Source organism: Alnus glutinosa, chromosome 9 (assembly GCF_958979055.1).
Source record: "Alnus glutinosa chromosome 9, dhAlnGlut1.1, whole genome shotgun sequence".
Classification (NCBI taxonomy): domain Eukaryota; kingdom Viridiplantae; phylum Streptophyta; class Magnoliopsida; order Fagales; family Betulaceae; genus Alnus; species Alnus glutinosa.
Window position 1 is genome coordinate 2,369,685 of NC_084894.1, and position 21,259 is coordinate 2,390,943.

General features: G+C 35.9%; 2 protein-coding genes and 1 pseudogene across 3 annotated transcripts; 2 read left to right on the forward strand and 1 right to left on the reverse strand.

The window, feature by feature from the left end:
• The first annotated feature begins 859 nt into the window (after positions 1-859).
• Positions 860-1,853, forward strand: LOC133877667 (pentatricopeptide repeat-containing protein At1g08070, chloroplastic-like; annotated as a pseudogene).
• A 1,372-nt stretch (positions 1,854-3,225) lies between these two features.
• Positions 3,226-7,347, forward strand: LOC133878000 (G2/mitotic-specific cyclin S13-7-like). The gene is made up of 9 exons (XM_062316479.1): positions 3,226-3,566; positions 4,423-4,540; positions 5,118-5,160; positions 5,252-5,485; positions 5,588-5,713; positions 5,803-6,051; positions 6,147-6,308; positions 6,412-6,593; positions 6,997-7,347. Exons 1-9 carry the CDS (start codon positions 3,530-3,532, stop codon positions 7,142-7,144), a joined length of 1,299 nt encoding a protein of 432 aa, XP_062172463.1. The 5' UTR covers positions 3,226-3,529; the 3' UTR covers positions 7,145-7,347.
• Positions 7,348-7,923: 576 nt separating this feature from the next.
• Positions 7,924-21,098, reverse strand: LOC133877999 (uncharacterized). 2 transcript variants are annotated; one of them, XM_062316478.1, is made up of 17 exons: positions 20,844-21,098; positions 20,697-20,750; positions 20,563-20,615; positions 19,836-19,869; positions 18,952-19,042; positions 17,972-18,063; positions 16,433-16,507; positions 15,792-15,883; positions 14,257-14,353; positions 13,128-13,217; positions 12,654-12,719; positions 11,987-12,078; positions 11,800-11,865; positions 11,627-11,693; positions 9,808-9,896; positions 9,107-9,233; positions 7,924-8,312 (listed from the first exon to the last, which is right to left on the reverse strand). In XM_062316478.1, the coding sequence occupies exons 1-17, from the start codon at positions 20,997-20,999 to the stop codon at positions 8,268-8,270; spliced, it is 1,386 nt and encodes a 461-aa protein (XP_062172462.1). In that variant the 5' UTR covers positions 21,000-21,098; the 3' UTR covers positions 7,924-8,267. The 2 variants fall into 2 exon arrangements, with proteins under 2 accessions (XP_062172462.1, XP_062172461.1); XM_062316477.1 differs by having other exon boundaries at positions 14,257-14,386.
• Between the last annotated feature and the right edge of the window lie 161 nt (positions 21,099-21,259).

Sequence of the window (21,259 nt, forward strand, 5' to 3'; positions counted from 1 at the left end):
AAGAAGTTTGGGTATACCCATGATAGGCTATACCCAAAGAAAACCCTCGGCCTTAAACCAATTTGCATACCCAAAGAAGCATAAATAGGCTATACAGCATATACCCATAAATAAGAGACTACCCCTTTTGTTCAAAAAAAAAAAAAAAAAGAGACTACCCCTTTATATGACCCCCCTATGAATATCAAATTGATAGCAATAAGGCACAAAACATAGCATGCCAGTAAAACCTCTCATACCAAAGCAACTAAACCAAATCCATGCTCAACTCCTTAAAAACCCAAAACCCTACGCCCTAAACCAATTGTTAGGAGTTCTCACAAACTCTGCCACCCCACAAAATGCCTTTCTTCTCTACAACCAAATGCTCCAACGCCCAACCTTCCACAACCAGTACACCTTCACCCCTGCCCTCAAGGCATCAACCTTATTGCATGCGCGCCAAAAGGGTCTTGAAATCCATGCCCACGTCCTAAAATCCGGTCACTGTTTTGATATCTTCATCCATAACTCCTTGCTTCATTTCTACGTTGTTGGGAATGACATCGTATCCGCTTGCCGGATTTTCAACTCAATGTCTTCCCCGGATGTCGTTTCGTGGACTTCGATCATTTCGGGGCTTTCTAAGTGCGGTTTTGAAGAGGAAGCCATTAGGGGTGGGCAAATTATCCGCCTACCGACCACTTACCGAACCAAACCGAGCCGCCATCAATCGCCTACCGACTCTACCAACTAATTTTTGGTTCGGTAGTCGGTATAAAATTTTGTTCCAAAAGCCGATTCGATAACGGAACCGCCTTTTAAGCGGTAACCGAACCGAACCGCCTTCTTTTCCGACCAATTAACCGAACCGACGTCGTTTTAATAAGAACGAAACGTTTGATCATATTTTTTTCCTTTAAAAAAATCAAAACGACGTCGTTTCATTACCCATGTTAATCGAATATTAACCGACTTAACCGACCACCTATTAACCGCTTTACCGACTTAACCGACCGCCTATCAACCGCTTTACCGACTTAACCGACCGCCTATTAACCGCTTAACCGACTTAAACCGACCGCTTATTAACCGCTTAACCGACTTAACCGAAATAAATTCACCAACTGCATTCCGACAAAAGTCGGTTAACCGACCGAATTAACCGACTTAACCGCCTACCGAACCGATGCCCACCCCTAGAAGCCATTGTTAAGTTCTTGTCCATGGATGTAAAGCCTAATGCTAAATTGCTAATACTCTTGTTAGTGTTTTGTCTGCCTGCGCTAGTCTAAGAGCTCTGAAGCTCAGTAAAGCCACTCATGGATATAGCTTGAGGAATTTGGATGGCAATAACGCTATATTGGGTAATGTAATGGTGGATTTTTATGTGAGATGTGGGTCGTTGGAGAGCGCAAAGTACCCGTTTGTGAATATGCCTAAGAGAGATGTGGTTTCCTGGACTACAATGATAAGTCATAGGTGGTTATGCACAAAGAGGATTTTGTGAAGAGGCAGTGAGGGTATTCCAGGAAATGGTGGAAGGAGGGGAAGCTCAGCCTAATGAGGTCACTATTGTCAGTGTATTGTCAGCGTGTTCTTCCATTGGTGCATTGAATTTGGGTCAATGGGTGCACTCCTACATTGATACACGAAGTGATCTTACGGAGGATGGTAGTGTGGGAAACGCCTTGATCAACATGTATGTTAAATGCGGGGATGTGGGTATGGCAATTCAGGTTTTTAACATCCTTATGCGCAAGGACATCATATCATGGAGTACCGTTTTCTCGTGTATAGCTTACCATTACAATCGTTGCCTTTTTTTTCTTTTTCTTTTTTTAGTGTATATTACTTTGTGCATTGGTGTATGATAACAAACGACTTTTTTTCTGAATTTTTATTTTATGAAGAGTATTTTTGTTATTTTGAATCTCGAAAGGAAGACATTGCAAACCACAAAATTAGATTGTGGGGACATTGCGAAAATTGAAACATTACCTTACAAATTATGTAACCTTCTGTTTTCTTTATGGAGCAATTCAAGGATAGTTGATCAAGGTTTGATCTTCATCGAAACCATGAGAAATATTTATGGATCATGCCCCAAATGCAGCTTTCTGCTTGCATGGTTGATGTGTGGAAGGGCTCTTGGAGGAAGCAGAGGAGTCAACATGGGAATTTTGGTTTTTGCAAAATGTATGGAAATCTGCAGTTGTTTAAAGGATTAGGAGGTTTTTTTAACACGCCAGAGTGAGCAAAAGCTTGCACTAGTCTAAACAAAGAGGGTGACACAAATAATGTTGTGTGTCCATGGTGAGGAAATGTGGATGAGAGCAGGATTAACTTGGATTGATCTCTCCATTGATACATTGACTCAGGGATGTCTGCAAATGCAGGAGCATTCCTCTGACAGATTCCTTGTTATTGGTCAAATTATAAAACAAAACAGCAGAACAATCATAACAATTTTGGGAAGAAGTATTGGCTTAAACCACCATGGCAAGGTTTTAAATCCAACTGCACTAATATTACAGTTCAATTGTACCATACTCTGAACCATCATATCAATTAGATAGAGATTCTCGCAATTTTGCTGTCCAAAGTATTAATAATTTGACAGCAAATATGAAAGAGCTAATATAAGGTCCACATGTCCACATGCCCAAACAAAGTTTGAGCTGCCCACCTATTTACTTGGATAGGTGGATCTCATCTTACCTAAAAAATCTAAGAGTTGTTTAACAATGCTACATCAGCATAAGATAAAAGTGTATTGTATAACATTACTCTAAATGGAATAGACAGTTAGGCCGAAACCAAAATATCTTATCAGGTATCAAAGCATGATTGTAGAATCAATAAAAACAAAGAAATGGTTGGCTTAGATTTATGTCACAATAAAATTTTTGTAAGGATAAAGTTTTCTTCTGAATTGGGTTTGAGGAAAAGTTCTATAATTTGGTTGATTAAATTGACATTTGTTCTTAGAGTTTATAATTCTTTTTTTTTTTTTTTTAATATATATATATAAGTTTAATAGACTCACTTACAAGAAAACTTTTTTTTATTATTATTGTTGTTAATTTTTATTTTTTGTAGGTTATTGTTGGTATTTTCAATTGTTGGATTAATTGGATCTAAAACAATCAAACGGGCCTAGGTTAGGCCCAGACGGAGGAACAAGATCCTTGACCAGACTCTGGCCTACAATATCCTTGTTCATTGTTCCAATGCTTCTCTGTCTCGTTTCTTTTAGGCTTTCTCCTCCCATGAGACCCTTGAATAAAAACCAGCCATCCCTTTTTCACAAACTCTCTTCTCAGCCGTTGGATCCTTGGGAGGATCCAACGGTCAGAATTCAAATTACAGAGAATACGACCGTTGGCTAATTGCGTCGGCTGTTGAGCGTCCCTATTAGTCTCTTGAGAAAGCAAGCAACAATTCACAAACCACAAATAGAGAGACTTAGAGAGCGAGAGAGAGCGATAGATTAACGGGTTTAATCCCAAACCCAGTTTAAATTTTGAGAGACAATCATAAAGAAGCGATGGAAGCTAGAGCGGTCCTTCCACCAGAACCCAGAGGTTCGTCACAGCTTCTGAATTCTGATTGCATCTTCGTTCGGGAACTTTTATTCATTTTCTCTTGGATGATCCTATGTGGATTTTCTTGATTGATGGTGTATATATACATATAGCTTTGATTTCTTTATTGTTATAAATTGTGGATTTGCAAATGGGTTTAGTTCTTGTTAATCATTTCTTAGATAATCTCAAGTGGGTTTTCTTGATTGACTGCGGAATTTTGAGAGTCAAATATGTTCTTTTTGTTATCTTGTTGAAATCTTCTAATTGTTCTTTTGCAAGTAAAATGTTTGGGTAATGGCAATTAGGGTTTCGTTTTGCCATTTCTTACATGTTTGTTTCTTCAACTTGATGGGTTAGGGTATTTACACAGATTTCGCACAAATGATTTTCATTTTAATTTTACCTGCCACTTTGTCTTTGTGGTTCTCATCACTTTCTGATGATACATTTATGGGTTCTGGCTCCTTCTAATACATCCCTTTCTAGTGAGCAGGGAGATTCATGTGGATGTGATTCTACATTTCTTTGATTATATTATTGAAATCTGGATGGATTGAGTTTACTATCTATTTTTCTTTGTAATTGTTCTATTTGTTGATTTTGTTGGTCCACTTAGATTGATTGTGTGGGGAACCTCTGTGTTGAAAATTTTCACAGTTCTTTTGTATTGTGTGTGAATATGCATTTCAGGATATGCTTTGATCTCTCCTTTTTCTTTTTCTTATTTTTTTTCCAGTTTTAATGTGTTTGTTGGTTCACGCTTCACACTTTCTGGGGCTTTCTAATTTCTTGTTTGAATATATCTGATGGATCTTATTGAAATCCCAAGATTTTCAATTATATTTTGTAATAGGGGGAGGTAAGGTGAAGAATGGACAAGGGCAAAGAAATCGGCAAGTCCTTGGAGACATTGGTAATCTAGATGTCGTTCGTATGGCGGACGGGAAGCGAATAACTCGCCCCATTACAAGGTTTAACTCCTCTCTCTCTAATGGTGGACCATGGTTAACGAATAGAATAAATGCTGTATTTTAGGATTACTTGGCTTGCAAGTAATTTTCCTATTTTCTAAGGCAAGATAACGGGTAGTTGTTTATGTTATTGCAATAATGGGCTTGGACCCAAGAGTTTATGTAGGGCTAAAGAGTTTGTTAGTCTTTTTTATGAACCCTATTTAAGGGTGCTTTTTTAAGGAAACTAGGTATTGATTGATTAATTAATCAAAAAAGAAGAAGAAGAAGGTATTGATTGATTAATAAGATTTTCCAGCAGCCTTTTTTTGAGATGAGACTTCTCAAGCGATGGTGAGACGCCATCGTTGATAATTTGTGTGTGTTCTTGATTGCTTATGAGTTAAGTTGCAGAGTTTTTGTTATTTAGTGTCGTGGAGTTATATAGCTGCTTTGAGACGCCATCGTTGATACTTTGTGTGTGTGTTCTTGATTGCTTATGAGTTAAGTTGCAGAGTTTTGTTATTTAGTGTCGTGGAGTTATATAGATGCTGCATCAGTCTCTCTCTCTCATTGATTTTTCTTTCTGGCCTCGCAGGGGTTATCATGCAAAATTGTTAGCAGAGGCAGAGAAGAAAAAGGCAATGGCCTTTGGCAACTTTTCTCTATTGTGAATGAAATTTATTATTATAAATATACCAACTCTATGCATTGAATTCTGTATAATTGCAGAACCCAGTTATAGCACTTGCGGAAAATGAGGTAGCTATTAAGAGAAAATGCGGTGCTAAGAAGGTGGCTGAAGCTCATGCGAAGGCAATTGAGAAGCCCAAACAAGAGACTGTAGTTGTGATTAGTTCTGATGAAGAGGAAGAGGTTGAACCTGTTAGTGAAAGAAAGCCAAGAGAACGGCCGTCGCCAAGGGAAGTTAAGACTCTTACTGCAATCCTCACTGCTAGAAGTAAGGTAGATTATTGGTTGTCTTCTTTTAACGTATTTTTGTTTATAGTTTGAGAGATTTTTGCCTTTATCTTCCTCTTTTGTGTATTGAACTTTGATTCCCCTCAGGCTGCTTGTGGGGTCACATTTAAGCCAGAAGGTCAGGTTGTGAACATCGATGCAGGAGATGTAAATGATGCTTTCGCATTGGTTGAATATATCGATGACATCTACAAGTTCTATAAGCTCACAGAAGTACTTTAATCTCTCTTCAAATCACTAACTCTAAGTTTATTTTCCTTCCTTCTCTCTAATAATGATTGGACGTTTTTTCCTTTATGCAGGATGAGAGTCAAGTAAATGATTACATGAAATCACAGCCAGAAATCAATGTGAGGATGAGGAGTATTCTCGTAGACTGGTTGATTGAAGTTCACAGAAGATTTGAACTCATGCCTGAAACCCTCTACCTTACCATAAACATACTTGATCGGTACCTTTCTATGGAGAATGTGTCAAGGAGAGAACTTCAATTGGTGGGCATAGGCTCCTTACTCTTAGCCTGCAAGTATGAAGAAAGTTACTCTATACAGGTAGCTAGCTAGCATTCTTCTATGATTACTTATAATTTGAAATTTTCTTACCTTTCTTGTTCACTATATTTTTCCATCTTTATTGGAAATTTTAGGTTTATAACCTGGAATGCATATCAGACGATGCTTATTCAAGTGACCAGATACTTGTCATGGAGAAATCAATTTTGGAGAAGTTGGAGTGGTATTTAACAGTTCCTACACCATATGTCTTTCTGGCTCGTTATATCAAAGCTTCTGTTCCACCTAATCAGGAGGTAGTACTATATTTTACTTTTGATTCTTAAGTTTTTTTATAAATTCTTGTAAGTTTGGTTAAGTAGCACAAACTAATTGATGTTTGTTTTTCTGTTGATGTAGATCGAGAATATGGTCTTTTTTCTAGCTGAACTGGGTCTTGTAAATTATCCAACAACCATTTTGTACCGCCCATCATTGATTGCCGCCGCAGCTGTCTATGCTGCACGCTGCACTCTCGGTGAGAGTCCTTTTTGGAGTGAAACTCTGAAGCACTACTCAGGCTACACTGAAGAACAGATAATGTAAGTATTTGTTTTTCCTTCGTAATTCTCACAGGTAGGCTCAATATATGTCTATATGTGCTCATGGTATTAAAGTATGCCTATATAGGGATTAATTATGTTCCCCCCGTTTTGAATTAGTGTTTCATACTGTAGTACATCTGTGGCCTCTATATACTGTTTTAGTGTTCATTGAAGAGTAATGCAATTCTTCACATATTTCACGCTAGCTGATATAGAGTGTTTTAAGTGGCTTCACATGTCGTTGCTAAAACATGCCACGTAAGTGGTGCAAAATGGGTGTGATAAATGAGTGAAGACTAGCATTACTCTTTATTGAAATACGAATTTAAGTTCTACCTAGAAAAGGAAAAAGAATAAACAAGTATTAATTTCAGTTGGGTGTTTTTTTCTCTTTTGACAGGGATTGTGCCAAACTTTTGGTTGGCTTCCACTCAGCTGCTGCAGAAAGCAAATGTAAGGCGGTATATAAGAAATACTCGAGTCCAGACAAGGTTGATGTTTATTATCATTGCACTCCACCCAAAAGTCTTCTGTCCACATCATTGTAAAGGATGTATCTTGGCTACTTTTTGTACCTAAATCTCTGTATACATCTAATGATGTGTTTGATTAGATTTTATGTTATAAGATCTAAATTCTTTTATATGTTGGATACTTTAGAAGTCATTCTTGAGTAATGATGTATATGCCCTAGTTTCTATGGTCTTTTGAATGGATCAACCAATAATAACACGAACAAGTTTCTTTGTCAGTTATTTTGGTCTTCGAAGTTCCAAAAAAAATTTCAGGTTGAGATTCAAGTCTATCCACCAGTGAGTTGCCATGTGAGGGAAAAAAAAAACTTTTAATCTGGTCAACTTCAAGTTGTCATATCTGGTGCTGGAGGCTTAAAAGCTAATGGCTATTTGATTGAGATTAGTACTTTTGTGCTATGGTTGATCTCAGCTTTGAAGACAATGAGTCTTCAGTTTTAGCCTATGAAAAACATGAAGCCAATCACACACTCATGATGAAGCCAACCACAGTAAAGGAGGGGCTCTGGCTTGCCTCATGTAGTCAAAAAATAGTTCAAATGGCTTGAGATTTCCAATGAGAATAGGTGGGCTTTGAACCATTTTGTTCATGGCAATTTGCTTTTACTTTGGCCTGTAGTATAATGAAAAGCATCCTTGAACATACAACCTCATGATACTTTTTTCTTTCTTTCTTTCTATTACTACTTTGGCCTTCAATGGGCATGCACTATTTCATTCTTTCTATTACTACTTTTTTCTTCTTCTCAAATACAAAGAACTACACTACATAGATAGACATGATGACAAGACCATTCAACCTCATAATACTGAAAATAACATAGTCAGAGAAGAGATGTACAACATACAACACTCACGGGGCAAGAACATTGCATTAACAAAATATTCATGGATCGTTACACCTTGAGCTGAAGGGCTTACTTGAGAAAAGATTCAGACTGCCTTCAAAGACTATATGATTGAGCCACGAGTAGGGTTCCATTCCCAATCTGTATGTCTTTGTTACCGTGTAGATTTAGGAGTTCCAAATTTGATGGCTTCAGAGTCGATGTACGGACATAATTACATGGCTTGAGTCACAGGATATAGAACATGTCTCCAGCCCAATTTGTCCACTGTTTAGACAATAATCTCCACCTTAGGAAGATTGGAGCCTCTGGGAAATCATGAGCAGAGACGAGCGCTGAAATCATTCATCCATAAAAAATCAGGTTCTTCCATTAGTTAAACGGGGAAGACAGTCAGAAAATTTATCAACATCATAGATGGGGTGTAAAATACGATGGTCATAGTTATCCACACATAATTGAGGCACCACTCGTTTGGGTCAATCTTGTGGAAAGCAATTTCCTACATCAAGGGACAATTTTCCTTTCATTTTGGAGTTTTTTTATTTTTTGTCTCAGTAATTAGCATAACTCCCTAAGCCCAAAATCTGGAACCAGCTCACCCAAACCATGTAGACTCTCCAACAGAGAAAAACATATACTTCTCTTTATAACATTCCTCACTTGGTTTTACAACTCACTGATATCCATGATGATGTACTTCCATAGTGAAAAGCTAAATTAATGAAAAGCTTTATGGTGTATCCAATAGGCAGTTACTGCAATATGCCAAAACTGTATAGGTGACCATTACGGAATACTACGTTTGTTTTTAAATTTTAAAAGCAGAAAATTGCTTGAGATTTTGCTTATTCTTGTAAACTCATGAAAAGTTGCAAAATGCTCTGGCATGCATGTTTGCACTAGTCATTCAAGTACATGCTTGAGTAATGATGATATATGCAGATGCAGTGCTTTTCAAAAAGAAGCTGAGGAAAACAAAATCGAAAAAGCAGATCATGACATGAGAGACAGGAAGATATGTTCATGAAGGAGGAATCTTTTTCTTTTTTGTTTTTAAAGAAGAGGCAGCACATGAACAATATGAATAATAGAACGAACATGAAAGTAGATCCTCTAGACTACAAACCTTTGTCCCCACCACAATGGTACCATTGAGGGGATGAGCAGCGCATGCAGTAACACCTTCAGACAAGGGTATGAACCTGTTTTGCTTATTTTGATGGTTTACCCCAGAAACGCTCTCTATATTTTCACTAGAACAAGAAGAAATGGGTAAGCTATAACTTTAAAACAGATAGAAAATGAAGTGGAGGAAATTTCACACACACCCGCGTGCACAGAGTCTTTTAAAGACGTTGAAAATCATCCTCAGAAGACAAACAAAAAATGAGTGAGCAATACTTTAAAATAGAAAGAAAATGACGCGGAGGAAAGTTCATACATGCATGCCTACACACACTAATCCTTTTTAGAGCTTGAAAATCATCCTTAGAAAACAATATCTATTTCCAAGTGTTGACGCTCTATATTTTCCCGCCAAAACTAATTGGCAGAATTATCGTGATAATGTGAAATGTCGTACTGATTATTAAAGTGAGAAATTTTATTAACATGAGCATCGGAGGTTGTTATTTAAAAGGCCATGATAATCTTCATGTTTCCGCATAGAAAATGCCTTTGAGGAGGAAAACACCCCCCCAAAAAAATAAATAAATAAATAAAAAATCTGTTACTTAGGCAGGCATAAATTATTAGTCATCAATCGCAATTTAGCCCCTTCGAGCACAAGCCAATTAACAAAGGATTGCTATGGTGAGGGGTTCTTACTTGTGATCTACATAGCTGGGAGAAGTTGGGTCTGGATAGAAATCCAAAAGATGAATACCTTTATCAGATGATGATCCAACCGCATAGGTCTGCACAAGAAGACATCAAAGTAGAATTATACTTTGAGATTTGGTCAGAGGGAGAAAAATTACTTCTCTATAGAATCCTATAGATATGACTACCACGATGTATACACTGCCATACTTAATATGTATTATGCTTTTATTCAAGACAACTTGTGGACTCATTCCATATCAAGCAAACTGCTAGCAGTTAGCTTGGTTCAGCTTACTCTTGCTTATCAATCAGATGAGCCAAGCTAAAGCGTTGAACACCAAAAATACAAAAACAAGGTTCAGTGCATTAACTAAAACAGGACCATGACTATTTAGAATATGTTTGGTACACGGAATGACTATTCCTTTAGGAAAATTGATTTTATTTTTTTTTTTTTTTTTATTTAAAATAGAAGAATGTGAAATGAAATAGTCTTGGAATAGCCATTCCCATGACCCATGAGGGAATGCCTATTCCTTAAATTGAGGAAAAGCTATTCCTCTCAATTCCAAGTATCAAATCCTTATTGTATAGTCTAACACTAATGTTATTCTATTCCACTTTCTTCCATTCCTAATAAAAGCTATTCATTTTTTCTAATGAAATAACTATTTCGTGTACCAAACATAACCTGAAAATCACATAGTTGTTGTAACCTAATACAGAAGAAAATTTTTCCAAGTCCTCAAAAAAATAAATAAATAAATAAATGAAAAAAAAAAAAAAAAAAAAAAAACATTATGCTTTGTACAAATCTTTATCAATGGCGAAGATAGAGTACTAGAGACAATATAGACATACTATTTTTGCTAAGCAAGACTGTAGTAAGACTAACTCCAATCCCACCCCACACCTTCATCACCTGAGCCAAAGCTGGGGGCAGTGCTAGAGATAACAAAGTGCTTATAAGCTTCTCTGGCCCTTTGCTAATCGGGGCTAAATAAGGCATAAGAATACTCATCCATCCATACGTCTAACAAAGAAAATCTTTGATATTCTACAACAAAGTAGTCCATATTGGAGATTTATCACCATAAGGTAAAATAAAACAAACAAAACTTTAATTTGTCAGGTTTTGCGAATAGCAATGCAATTTAGGGAGTGTCACTATGTATTTGAACCCATTACAACCTCTAAACAAGACTGTATTGTAACGACTCACCCCAAACGACACAATATTGTCTGTTTTTGCTCCCCCGAATCAGACTTCCCAGGAGGTCACCCATCCCGGTACTACTCTTGCATAATCACGCTTAACTGCAGAGTTCTAATAGGTTCATAGCCATCACGGCTTTAAAACGCGTTATGTCAAGACGAGTACGTTTATACATATAAGAACATTCACATTCCCATACCCAGGCTATGTGGAACGTCACATATATAATTTCATACCTCATTTTGTGGCAAATCATAGAAATCAATTCCATAAGCTGATGAGTACATAAAGAACATAAAATTTTGTACTTGTTCTAGTGCTCTCTTATGCCGGGATATCTTGATTTAATAATTTGTCTATCAGGGCTAAATATGCCACTCTCTTCTTGGCTAATTAATCCACTGTTGCCACTATCACAAATGAAGGGGCTACGGATAAAAAAAATAGGATATACATGGTCCTAAAGAATGGATTGACAACAAAATCACATGCTGTTTTTATTAAATCCAACTTTTACAGCACCATTGATATGTAAAACCTGTGTATGTCAAGTCATACATAAGAACCATATGGAGTGAAATTAGGTCAATGGTTGACCATACTCACAGAATATGTTGGTAGCCATGATGGTTTCCTCAAAGCTAACAAATCCGATGAATCGTTGGAATCATTTCTAAGCCAATCAAAAGGAAATAAGTTTAGAGTTACCAAATGCAAGTTACTAATGCTTTGGACATTAAAATCACAATTCAATTTCAAATTTATTCAACTTTACTTACAACCAAGCTGGGGGAGGGCAATGAACATGTGTAACTTGAAAATTGTATATATCCAAAACACCTGACCTAAAATAAGTAATGTCATAATGAGCTATTGTCAACTATTATAAACTCAACGTGCTATGAAACATGTGAAAATAATAAAATAAACAAAAAGAACCAAAACAGGATTCCTTTCCAAACCTACCACCCGTCATCAAGATGGAATGCCAGTTGATATGGACAAGATGGATCAAGATCAATAGAGTGTATTTCCTTTGAAATGATATGTGACTGTGCCTGCATGATAATGACAACATATAATAAAGGGTTCACATTAAAAAATAAAAAGTGATGAAGGGTAAACTATTGAGTCTGCAAAAGTGATCTTTATCCAGTATTAAATTAACACAGTAAGACCCCATATAACTGATGTTCAATAAACTGACTCCATGATTTATGAAAACTAATATTTTTCTAATACTTATGAATTACCAGTATCTTTAGGAAGCACAAATTCACAGATTAACCAAAATCTTAATTTTAGAGATGAATACAAACAACATATCATAAAATATAGATATTCATCAAAATATTAGTCTATAAGGTATTGCAAATTCATAGGAAAACCAATAGGCTAACCTTTGTTAATTTTATATCATCATATTGTCCTCCATATAAAATATCTCTTACGCAAAAACCAACCTTCAGAATGTATCTTCAATAAAGCAGGTTTTGGTTTTATTTATTACTTTTGAAACTTGAGACAGGTTTGGAATTTTCAAACATTTTAGACAGGTTTTATTAATGAAGGGATGGCACTTGATGAATGAGAGAGACTGAGCATGCTAATAGCATCAAAAAAGTTGCAATACCTTCAGAGGCTCAATTTTCTCAAGCATTGATGCTAGCTTTAACGATGTTAGAGGTGGATGACATGCCTGAATGGCCAAAAACCAGAAAATTATAGACAAGTGGAAATAAAATAAAGAAGTTATGTGATTTCACAAAGTAATAGATGCAAGAAAAGTCTATATTATAAAATACAAGATAAATATAATATCTTGTAAAAGGTGCAGTCAACGACTAAATACTAGATGGACAAAGCTTTTAAGAGTGTAGTTATAACTAGCATACAAGTTTGTCCTACATGGCCACCTCAAAAGATAACATACTGGGAAAACAAATTAGAATAACAAAGTTGGAGACATAATTGCTGATGTGGCCAACACAAAGAATATAACTATCAAGATTACCCTTGTTAAAACGGCGCTAACAGCTTGCCAATTGTTTCATGTGCTGATCCCAACTTTTATGTGTAAAGAAAAATGAGAACTTAACTATTTTACCTCTTTATGACTTTGAAAAGCAGCAGAGCCTCTTCCTCCTCGAAGATCCCACATATAAATAATCCCATGCTTACCAGCCCCAAAAATGATCTAGGGATACATAAAATTGTTATTGCTGAGGCCCATAAGATTTAGTAACAAAATCCAGATGCAACTTGCGGGAATAAAATCGTGCAAATACACACACATTTCTTTCTATTGAGTATTGACTGAAGTTTCAATCAATAAGCTGACAAGAACTGATTCCAGCGGGAAACAAAAAAAGAAAAAAGAAGAGGGTGAAAATCTTCTACTTTTATTTGGACATTGAGAGTTATACCAAGTTGATATGAAATAGCATAGTGAATAACTTGACAGCTTTTTGTTGATAGTTAGATACAACTCATGCACCCACATGGGATTGAACTAGTGACCTTACCTTTTAGGAGGGGCGGAGTTGACATTTAGTACAAAGAGCATTGACTAATCAGTATAGTCAACACCAAAATTACGCAGACCTTTAACTAGTTACAACTTCTCACCCCCTTCTACTAGGTGTATTCATGAATTTCAAGTCGGGCATAGAAATATAATCTTCCTTTTCTAGATCTAGCTTGTTTTGGTCCAGATGGAAATCACAACTAATTATTGCTTTGTTGTCCTCTAGCCAGTTTCAATTAGCTTTAAATTCAAAAAACAAAGAAAACTATAAAGAATGCTGTTTCATTAGAAAGACACATAACCGATAGTGTGTCAATGAGCTATAGGTCAAATGATACCTCCTTTCACCATAAAAATGGGAAGGAGGGTAAATTCATAGGATCAAGACACACTGCACAACTATGAAAAGCGCCCTAACTTGCAAACCAGGATGACTGCAATTTCATGAATATAAGTAGCTTCCCAACTCTCATAATCACACTCTTCCTAGGCTAATCCTTGAATATGCTTGCTCAGTTTTATCCTATAGCATGTTGAGTAACATAATAAGCACATATACACGTAGAAAGCAGAAAATGTAGTTCAAGATTAGATAAAAAAGTAGAAAGTTGTATGTCCATCAGATCAGAGACATTATACAAAAATATATCTTCCCCATAGATGCACATCTGTAACTCAATAAACTATAAAGAGGGTTGTGATCACCAACCTGATTTTCCACATTTAATTCAATGCTATTAAGGGTGCTATGGGAATTAGTTGTGAGTTCAAGACATGGAAGAGTACTCGATCTTCTGTCCCATACACTGATAACACCATATGTATCAGAAGCAAGTAACCTATAGAAAATGAGCATAAGAAAGAAATGGATATTATTAGAAGACCAAAAATTCACACGAACAAGATTCCACTGAGAAGTCATAAACAAGGTCAAAGAATAACGTCATTACATTAAGTCTTAAAATCCAAAAGCACACAAACCACAATATACGACCGAGCAAAGTACAATCTGGATCATGGTTTAAGTTGGATCATACCCCTTTTGCAACAACATAGGTTACTCGTAATGAGATTGCTTAGTTGTTCGATCTTAGTTGAAAATTAAGGCCTATGCACACCCAAAATATAAGGCCACAACCTGTCTCATAGGATGGACAAAGTGAAAATCACATAACTATGATCTTCTTTTCTTTCTTTTTTGGCTTTAGTGTGCCCAATTTAATATATTAAAAGAACTGTTCCTGTTTCCATTTTACTTGAGCTAGAAAATGCAGTTTTAGTATAAAGAGCTTAGTACATGATTTCAGTGAAAGGAAATAAAGCAAACTGAAGAAAAGGGCAGACACATGCCTTAGAGCATAGTTCGGCCAAACCACAAACCTTCTTATGGCATGAACAAATAGGGTTTACCATGCTGTAACAAGTGATTCTCAACTGATATGCATTCGGGAAAAAAAAAATACATGAATTTAAAAAATTTATAATTGGTCCATATACTTCATCAGCAAAGCAACCTTCAGGTATTGTAGGATCTATTTTTCAATTTTAAAGACTGAATCACTACTAGAAAATGCAGACCATTTATCCATCCAACCACCAAATTCCCTGTTGTAATCCTAACAGGTGAGTTCATATCTATTTAAACTTTGAGGTCAAAAGAGAAAAATATATTAAGTTACATGAGTAGACCTAATGATTAGAAAAATTCCTCTACAAATTTGGAATAAGTTTGTTCTCTCACTATTGTAGGATCTATTTTTCAATTTTAAAGACTGAATCACTACTAGAAAATGCAGACCATTTATCCATCCAACCACCAAATTCCCTGTTGTAATCCTAACAGGTGAGTTCATATCTATTTAAACTTTGAGGTCAAAAGAGAAAAATATATTAAGTTACATGAGTAGACCTAATGATTAGAAAAATTCCTCTACAAATTTGGAATAAGTTTGTTCTCTCACTATTGTAGGATCTATTTTTCAATTTTAAAGACTGAATCACTACTAGAAAATGCAGACCATTTATCCATCCAACCACCAAATTCCCTGTTCTAATCCTAACAGGTGAGTTCATATCTATTTAAACTTTGAGGTCAAAAGAGAAAAATATATTAAGTTACATGAGTAGACCTAATGATTAGAAAAATTCCTCTACAAATTTGGAATAATTTGTTCTCTCACAAGTCCATCATCCAAGTCTGGCAACAAAACCATTTTTTCTCTTAAGTTACCCTCTTTTACCAACCTTGAATCATCCATTGAAGTAAAAGCTATATCAGATAGACCTTTATGAATGTCAGACCCATGAACAGTGACATTATTTCTTGTTTTTAATACCTGCATCAACAACGAACAAGAATTGTCATATACATGGAAAACAACAGGATGTCATACTAGGTAGTATAACCGAACTGCAGCACCAAACCACAACACAGCCTTGATAATAAAAATTCAAGTAAAGAATGAAGAAATGTGAGGCCAGAAATTATTTTTTCTATGAAGAAGCTGTCAGATACTTGAGAAGAACCAGACTACCAAGGATGTAAGTCAAGTAGGATGCTGAGTCCTGGAATCATTTATCCTACATTGTCTTCGAAAAAGTTTACGTATATGCATGTGGTGTGGAGTGTGTGTTACCTTCTAATAATAAGAAGAAGAAAAAAATTGATAAGTAAATAATAAGAAAATAAGGGTTGGATAATTTATATACCTTATAAATCAGCATAAAAGTAATCCTTCAATAGAGAAGGTTTCAATTATAATGCAATGGAAAACAAAGACCACGAGAGCTTGAGTGCCTATTAATGTTAATTAGAATATATGCTTCCAAAGAGAATGTTATGGTTATAATACGTACAGTATGAAAAGGAAAAAGAGAAAACTTACTTCGACTGGTTCAGAAGAGACATAACCAATGTCAAAAATAAGTACTGCATTACATTTTGTGGATGTGCAAGCAACCTAACGAAGTGAACAAGTTAGATATATATTAAGGTTAAAATTCCAGGAGGAAATTAAGACATGGAATAATTACAACACAGTTAATCAACCCAAACAGCAGATGCATATAACAATATTATTGACGGTTTCCGAACTAGAAGCATGATACAGATGCATATATTCCTATCATTCCAAATCACTCAGAGAACAAACAAAATGATACAAAGCCTGTCACACATGACATCTAACTCGCTACTAACAGCATGAAATATATGCACGCTAAGGAAGAAAATAGAAGTTCACATTCTATTTTTATTTCTCAAAATATTGAGCACTTAAGGCCTTGAATGTACTAAATAATGCAAGGAAAATACTTTTGAATATTGATGAATGACAAGGGAACTAAGACTGAGAAAGGCACAGAATACTAAACTGATGTAGAAAGTTTGACCAGTAAAAACCTAAATTAATCACAGTACAAGTGGCCAAGTATTCAATGATGACCTTACAAACCTCATTCATATAAAGATAGAAAAGTGAAAAAAAAAAAAGTGGTATCTTGGGGAAATGAGGATGGCAGTAATTTTGTTATAGCCTCCAAGTTGGCATCTGGAATTCCGATCCTCTTAATGGTAAATGCATGCAAAACTCTAATTTAACTAAGCTAATGGAGACTAAGAAAACTGCTAAAAAAGACAACAAAGAAAACTGTGTACTTATAGTAAAATTTTGAAGTCAAACGTAATGCATCAACTAGAGAGACACAGAGATTACAAACATACATAAAAAGAGGGGGATTTTCAACAAATAGGGATTAACACAAAGTTGAGTTGAGATGAGTTGTTAAGTGCAATTGAAGGTTAGACATGCATCCATCCAAGGGGAAAAGGGACAAGAAAATTTATAAAGTCATTGCTAAAGTCTCTTCTCAATACGATAGCTAATTAGACGAGTGCAATTGAAGGTTAGACATGAATCCATCCAAGGGGAAAAGGGACAAGAAACGTTATAAAGTCATTGCTAAGTCTCTTCTCAATACGATAGCTAATTAGACCACATGAGAAAGAGTTCAAAATAGAAGATGATTCAAGCCGAAGGGATAATAAACATCCATTTATAGTTTTAACGACTCATTGAAAAAAAAGCTTCTTCATTATATGTTTCAATGAAACAAGATTTGAAAAGTCATACTGGTGGCAGGGAAGCATTATGAGATCACTTATGGATTCCTTTATCCCATCATTCTTCAACTATTGGTACAAAACTATCATATATTCATGTACTTACGAGAAAGTCATTTTAACAAGCATATCACTAGCACAATGGTAGAAATTTGAGCTTCAGTGCCACAATCCACAATCTTTCACTGTTAATGCAAGCACAAGCCACATTCTAGAGAAACATATCTGGTTCTGTAGTGTATCATCCATGAAGTATAAATATCTCAATGTATAACAGCAAGTAGAAGCACCGCCAAATCCATACCTCATCTTGGTTAGTGCAATTCCACCGGACCACATCAAGTTGTTGACGTAGAGAAAGGTGCATTAAATGTTTAGTTTCATCTTCCTTTGAGCCTACCAGGATTTTTAAAAAGAGTGACATTAATAGTAAAGGTAAAATAAAATTTGTTCTTGAATTACACTGCAAGAGATAGTAACCAAAACTTATGATACATCAAAATACAAATTAAAAAGAAGTACATATTAAGCAATCTGTCATTGACATTTAAGCAACCATATTTAATAGCATTATATTAAAGTTCGTCTGGCATTTCAGAATTAAAAAAAAATGGCAAGGGGAGGAAGTTTTTAGACACTAAGTGACAAACATAGTCAATTTGAAAGGAAAGAATATGAGTATTGCATATCATTCTGCAGTTTTAAAGACGCTGGAAAGTGATGTTGCTTGCTATATTAGACACAATGAATGGCGCTTCCGTTTTTAGTTTCTAAAGGCAGCAGATACAGCACTATGAGTACATTGCATATGTGTTGCAGAAGGACAAAAGCATTCACAGTGAAGTCACCACAAACATGCATGTTTAGCACATGAGAAATGAAAAGCAGAATTGTGCCTTGTCACTGGAACTAGTTACCCAGCATTGCATGTATTAACCATAAACATTAAGAATATTATAGATCAAATATGTTTTTTTTTTTCATGTAAAAAATTAAAAACAAACCAAATGAAATTTCCAGCCTGTCATCCCAACTATCACATGTAAAACCAAAGTATGCGTGTAAACACTTTCTAGTGTACATGCAAATTATATATCTCCGCATGAGTGTCTATCTATTAGCGTTAGACCATTGTCATCAGATTCTACTTTAAGAGCATGAGTGCAACACTCCAGTTAAATAATTCAAAGAAACTTCCCAAAGCATAAATAAGCCTCCAATTGGTCAAAACCAATATGTGCCAAGATGGGAAACAGTATAGCAAGTTGCAGTGCAGGAACTTACTCGGCAATGATCCATTACTCTGGCAATAAAGAGCTTCAAAGTCATGCACTGTTAAACATCCTGATTTTGTCACTGATGCCAAATATATTCCCTGGAATGAAGTTAATAAAAGATAGAAAGGTGAAATCTGAAGCTTGAAGTCCAAAGTAAAACAAGCAATGAGAGACTCAATCTAGTATTATAAGAATTAAAATTAAAAGGCTCCAAGGAGTTTGACCTCAAAGACAGTGTCATTTGCATAACTATTCATAAGTTCCTTAAATGAACTGAGAGAGAGAGAGAGAGAGAGAGAGAGAGAGAGAGAGAGAGAGAGAGAGAGAGAGAATTAGATTAGAAAAAAATCTTAAGTTTGTATACTAGAAGTTAAAAGTTTTGTTCAATTTAACAGGTTATTCGCCTTGAATGGTTCAAGATCCTCATAAATTCTCAATTTGCAAAAATCCTTGAAAGCATCAAGTCATTTCAACACTACAATGAGTAGCAAAGTTTGGCTCATTCTCAGAGGCAACCTCATAACTACCACCATGTCCTTAAAGAAATAGATTTTCAATTTCACAATTTTGCTGTTATTTTCACAGTAAAATTATGCTTTGAAGGCTTTATCCTCGATTTCAAAATAATTACCTTACATCAGAATCATGCAGGAAGAAGTTTAATTATAGTGTAGGTTTTCGCCATGTCAATTTTTTCAGCAGTTCAGTTGGGTTATTATATAAACATATAACATACATACATACAAAGCCTGTATATATGTGTATGCGTGTGTATGTATGTGTATAAAACAAGACGAAGCAGAGACAAAGAAAGAAAACCCAAATCAGTAGGGAAAAAAAAAATCTAGAATCCAGAAATTATGACTTGAAAAGCAATGATTCAGTGTTCACCTTGTTGTCGAACTCCAGTGCAGAGATGCCTTGCCTGAAAAAGAACCACCATATGTAAATACATCAAACATGAAACCAAAGAAGATGGGGAAAGTGGGAAGCAAAAGATTTTTCCAAGCATCAATATACCACTGTGACATAAAACTGGGAAAGCTGTTTTAAGGGTAGAAAGGAGTAGGAGTTCGCTCATAGACGTGATATTAAAAAGGCATTAAAATCTAAAGAGCAGACAGAGTTGAATTCACCAACTACACGTTAAAGTAATGTGTGAGCTTTGCTCAATTAAAAAAACTGGTTTGGGTTCTTAGTTGATACCATGAGTTGGGTTCGCAAGTCGACAGTCTCATACATCTAATAACAAGATCACTCAATCATTGTCAACAAACACATGCTTAGCAGTGTGTGGTGCAACGCCACAAACCATCAAAATTCCACCCCTAGTGATATACATATCTCAACACAACATGAGACAGGAGCTTGCAGGCTTGCAACTACCAAACTAACAGCATTTCGTGGTATAAGCCTATTATCGCTTCCCTTTATGACTCAATTCACTTTTAATTAGATTCATTAATTAGTGCAAGCTTTGAAGAATAGATTTGACAACAGAAACAAGCAAATAAACACATTCGATCTTTAATTAATTCATGATCTCATATAAGAACCCCACATATAAGCTAGAATTTACAAAAACAACAACAATAAATAGTGTTTAAGAGATACTAACTTTCTAATGGGCATTTGGCTGTCGATTCTTGCACTGTTATCAGTCATATTCATCTGTAAATCAGAGCCAAAACAATCTTAAGCTCTAAATAACAAAACTAATCAATCAAGCAACGAGCTGTGGCTGTCCCTTACATGTGTTCGACACGGCACGCCATCGACATGGTATGAATGCGGAAATGCCCCAATCTTTTTCCACAACCAAAAACCAGCGCACAAAGACTCAGCCTTTTTTTACACAAAACAATTCAACAAACAAAGAATATCACAAATCGGACGCACCTCGGAATACGACTGCATGAGCAAACCGGAGATCTCGTGACGGTACTTAGGCTCGAACCGGCCGTTCAATTCGATTGCGATTCGTTTCCATCGGTGCCTTTGAATGGGTTTAGGGTTTTCAGGTGAGGGCTTGAGAGGGGCCAAGTATTTGTCCATTGAACACAGAGAGAGAGAGAGAGAGAGAGAGAGAGAGAGAGAGAGATGTCGGGTTTCGGTGTAACGGAGTGAGTTTCAAGCGAATCGACTGTTGTTATCATTTTCTTTTTTCCCGCCAATTCCACCATTTTATCTAACTTGCGCCGGGTGCGTACCGCCGGGCAGAGATGGTGGGCCTGATTGAAGCTGATATGTCAATTTTTTATTAGATGCAGTAAATGAGGTGTTTTACAACCGGGTTGAAATTATGGGATTTGATT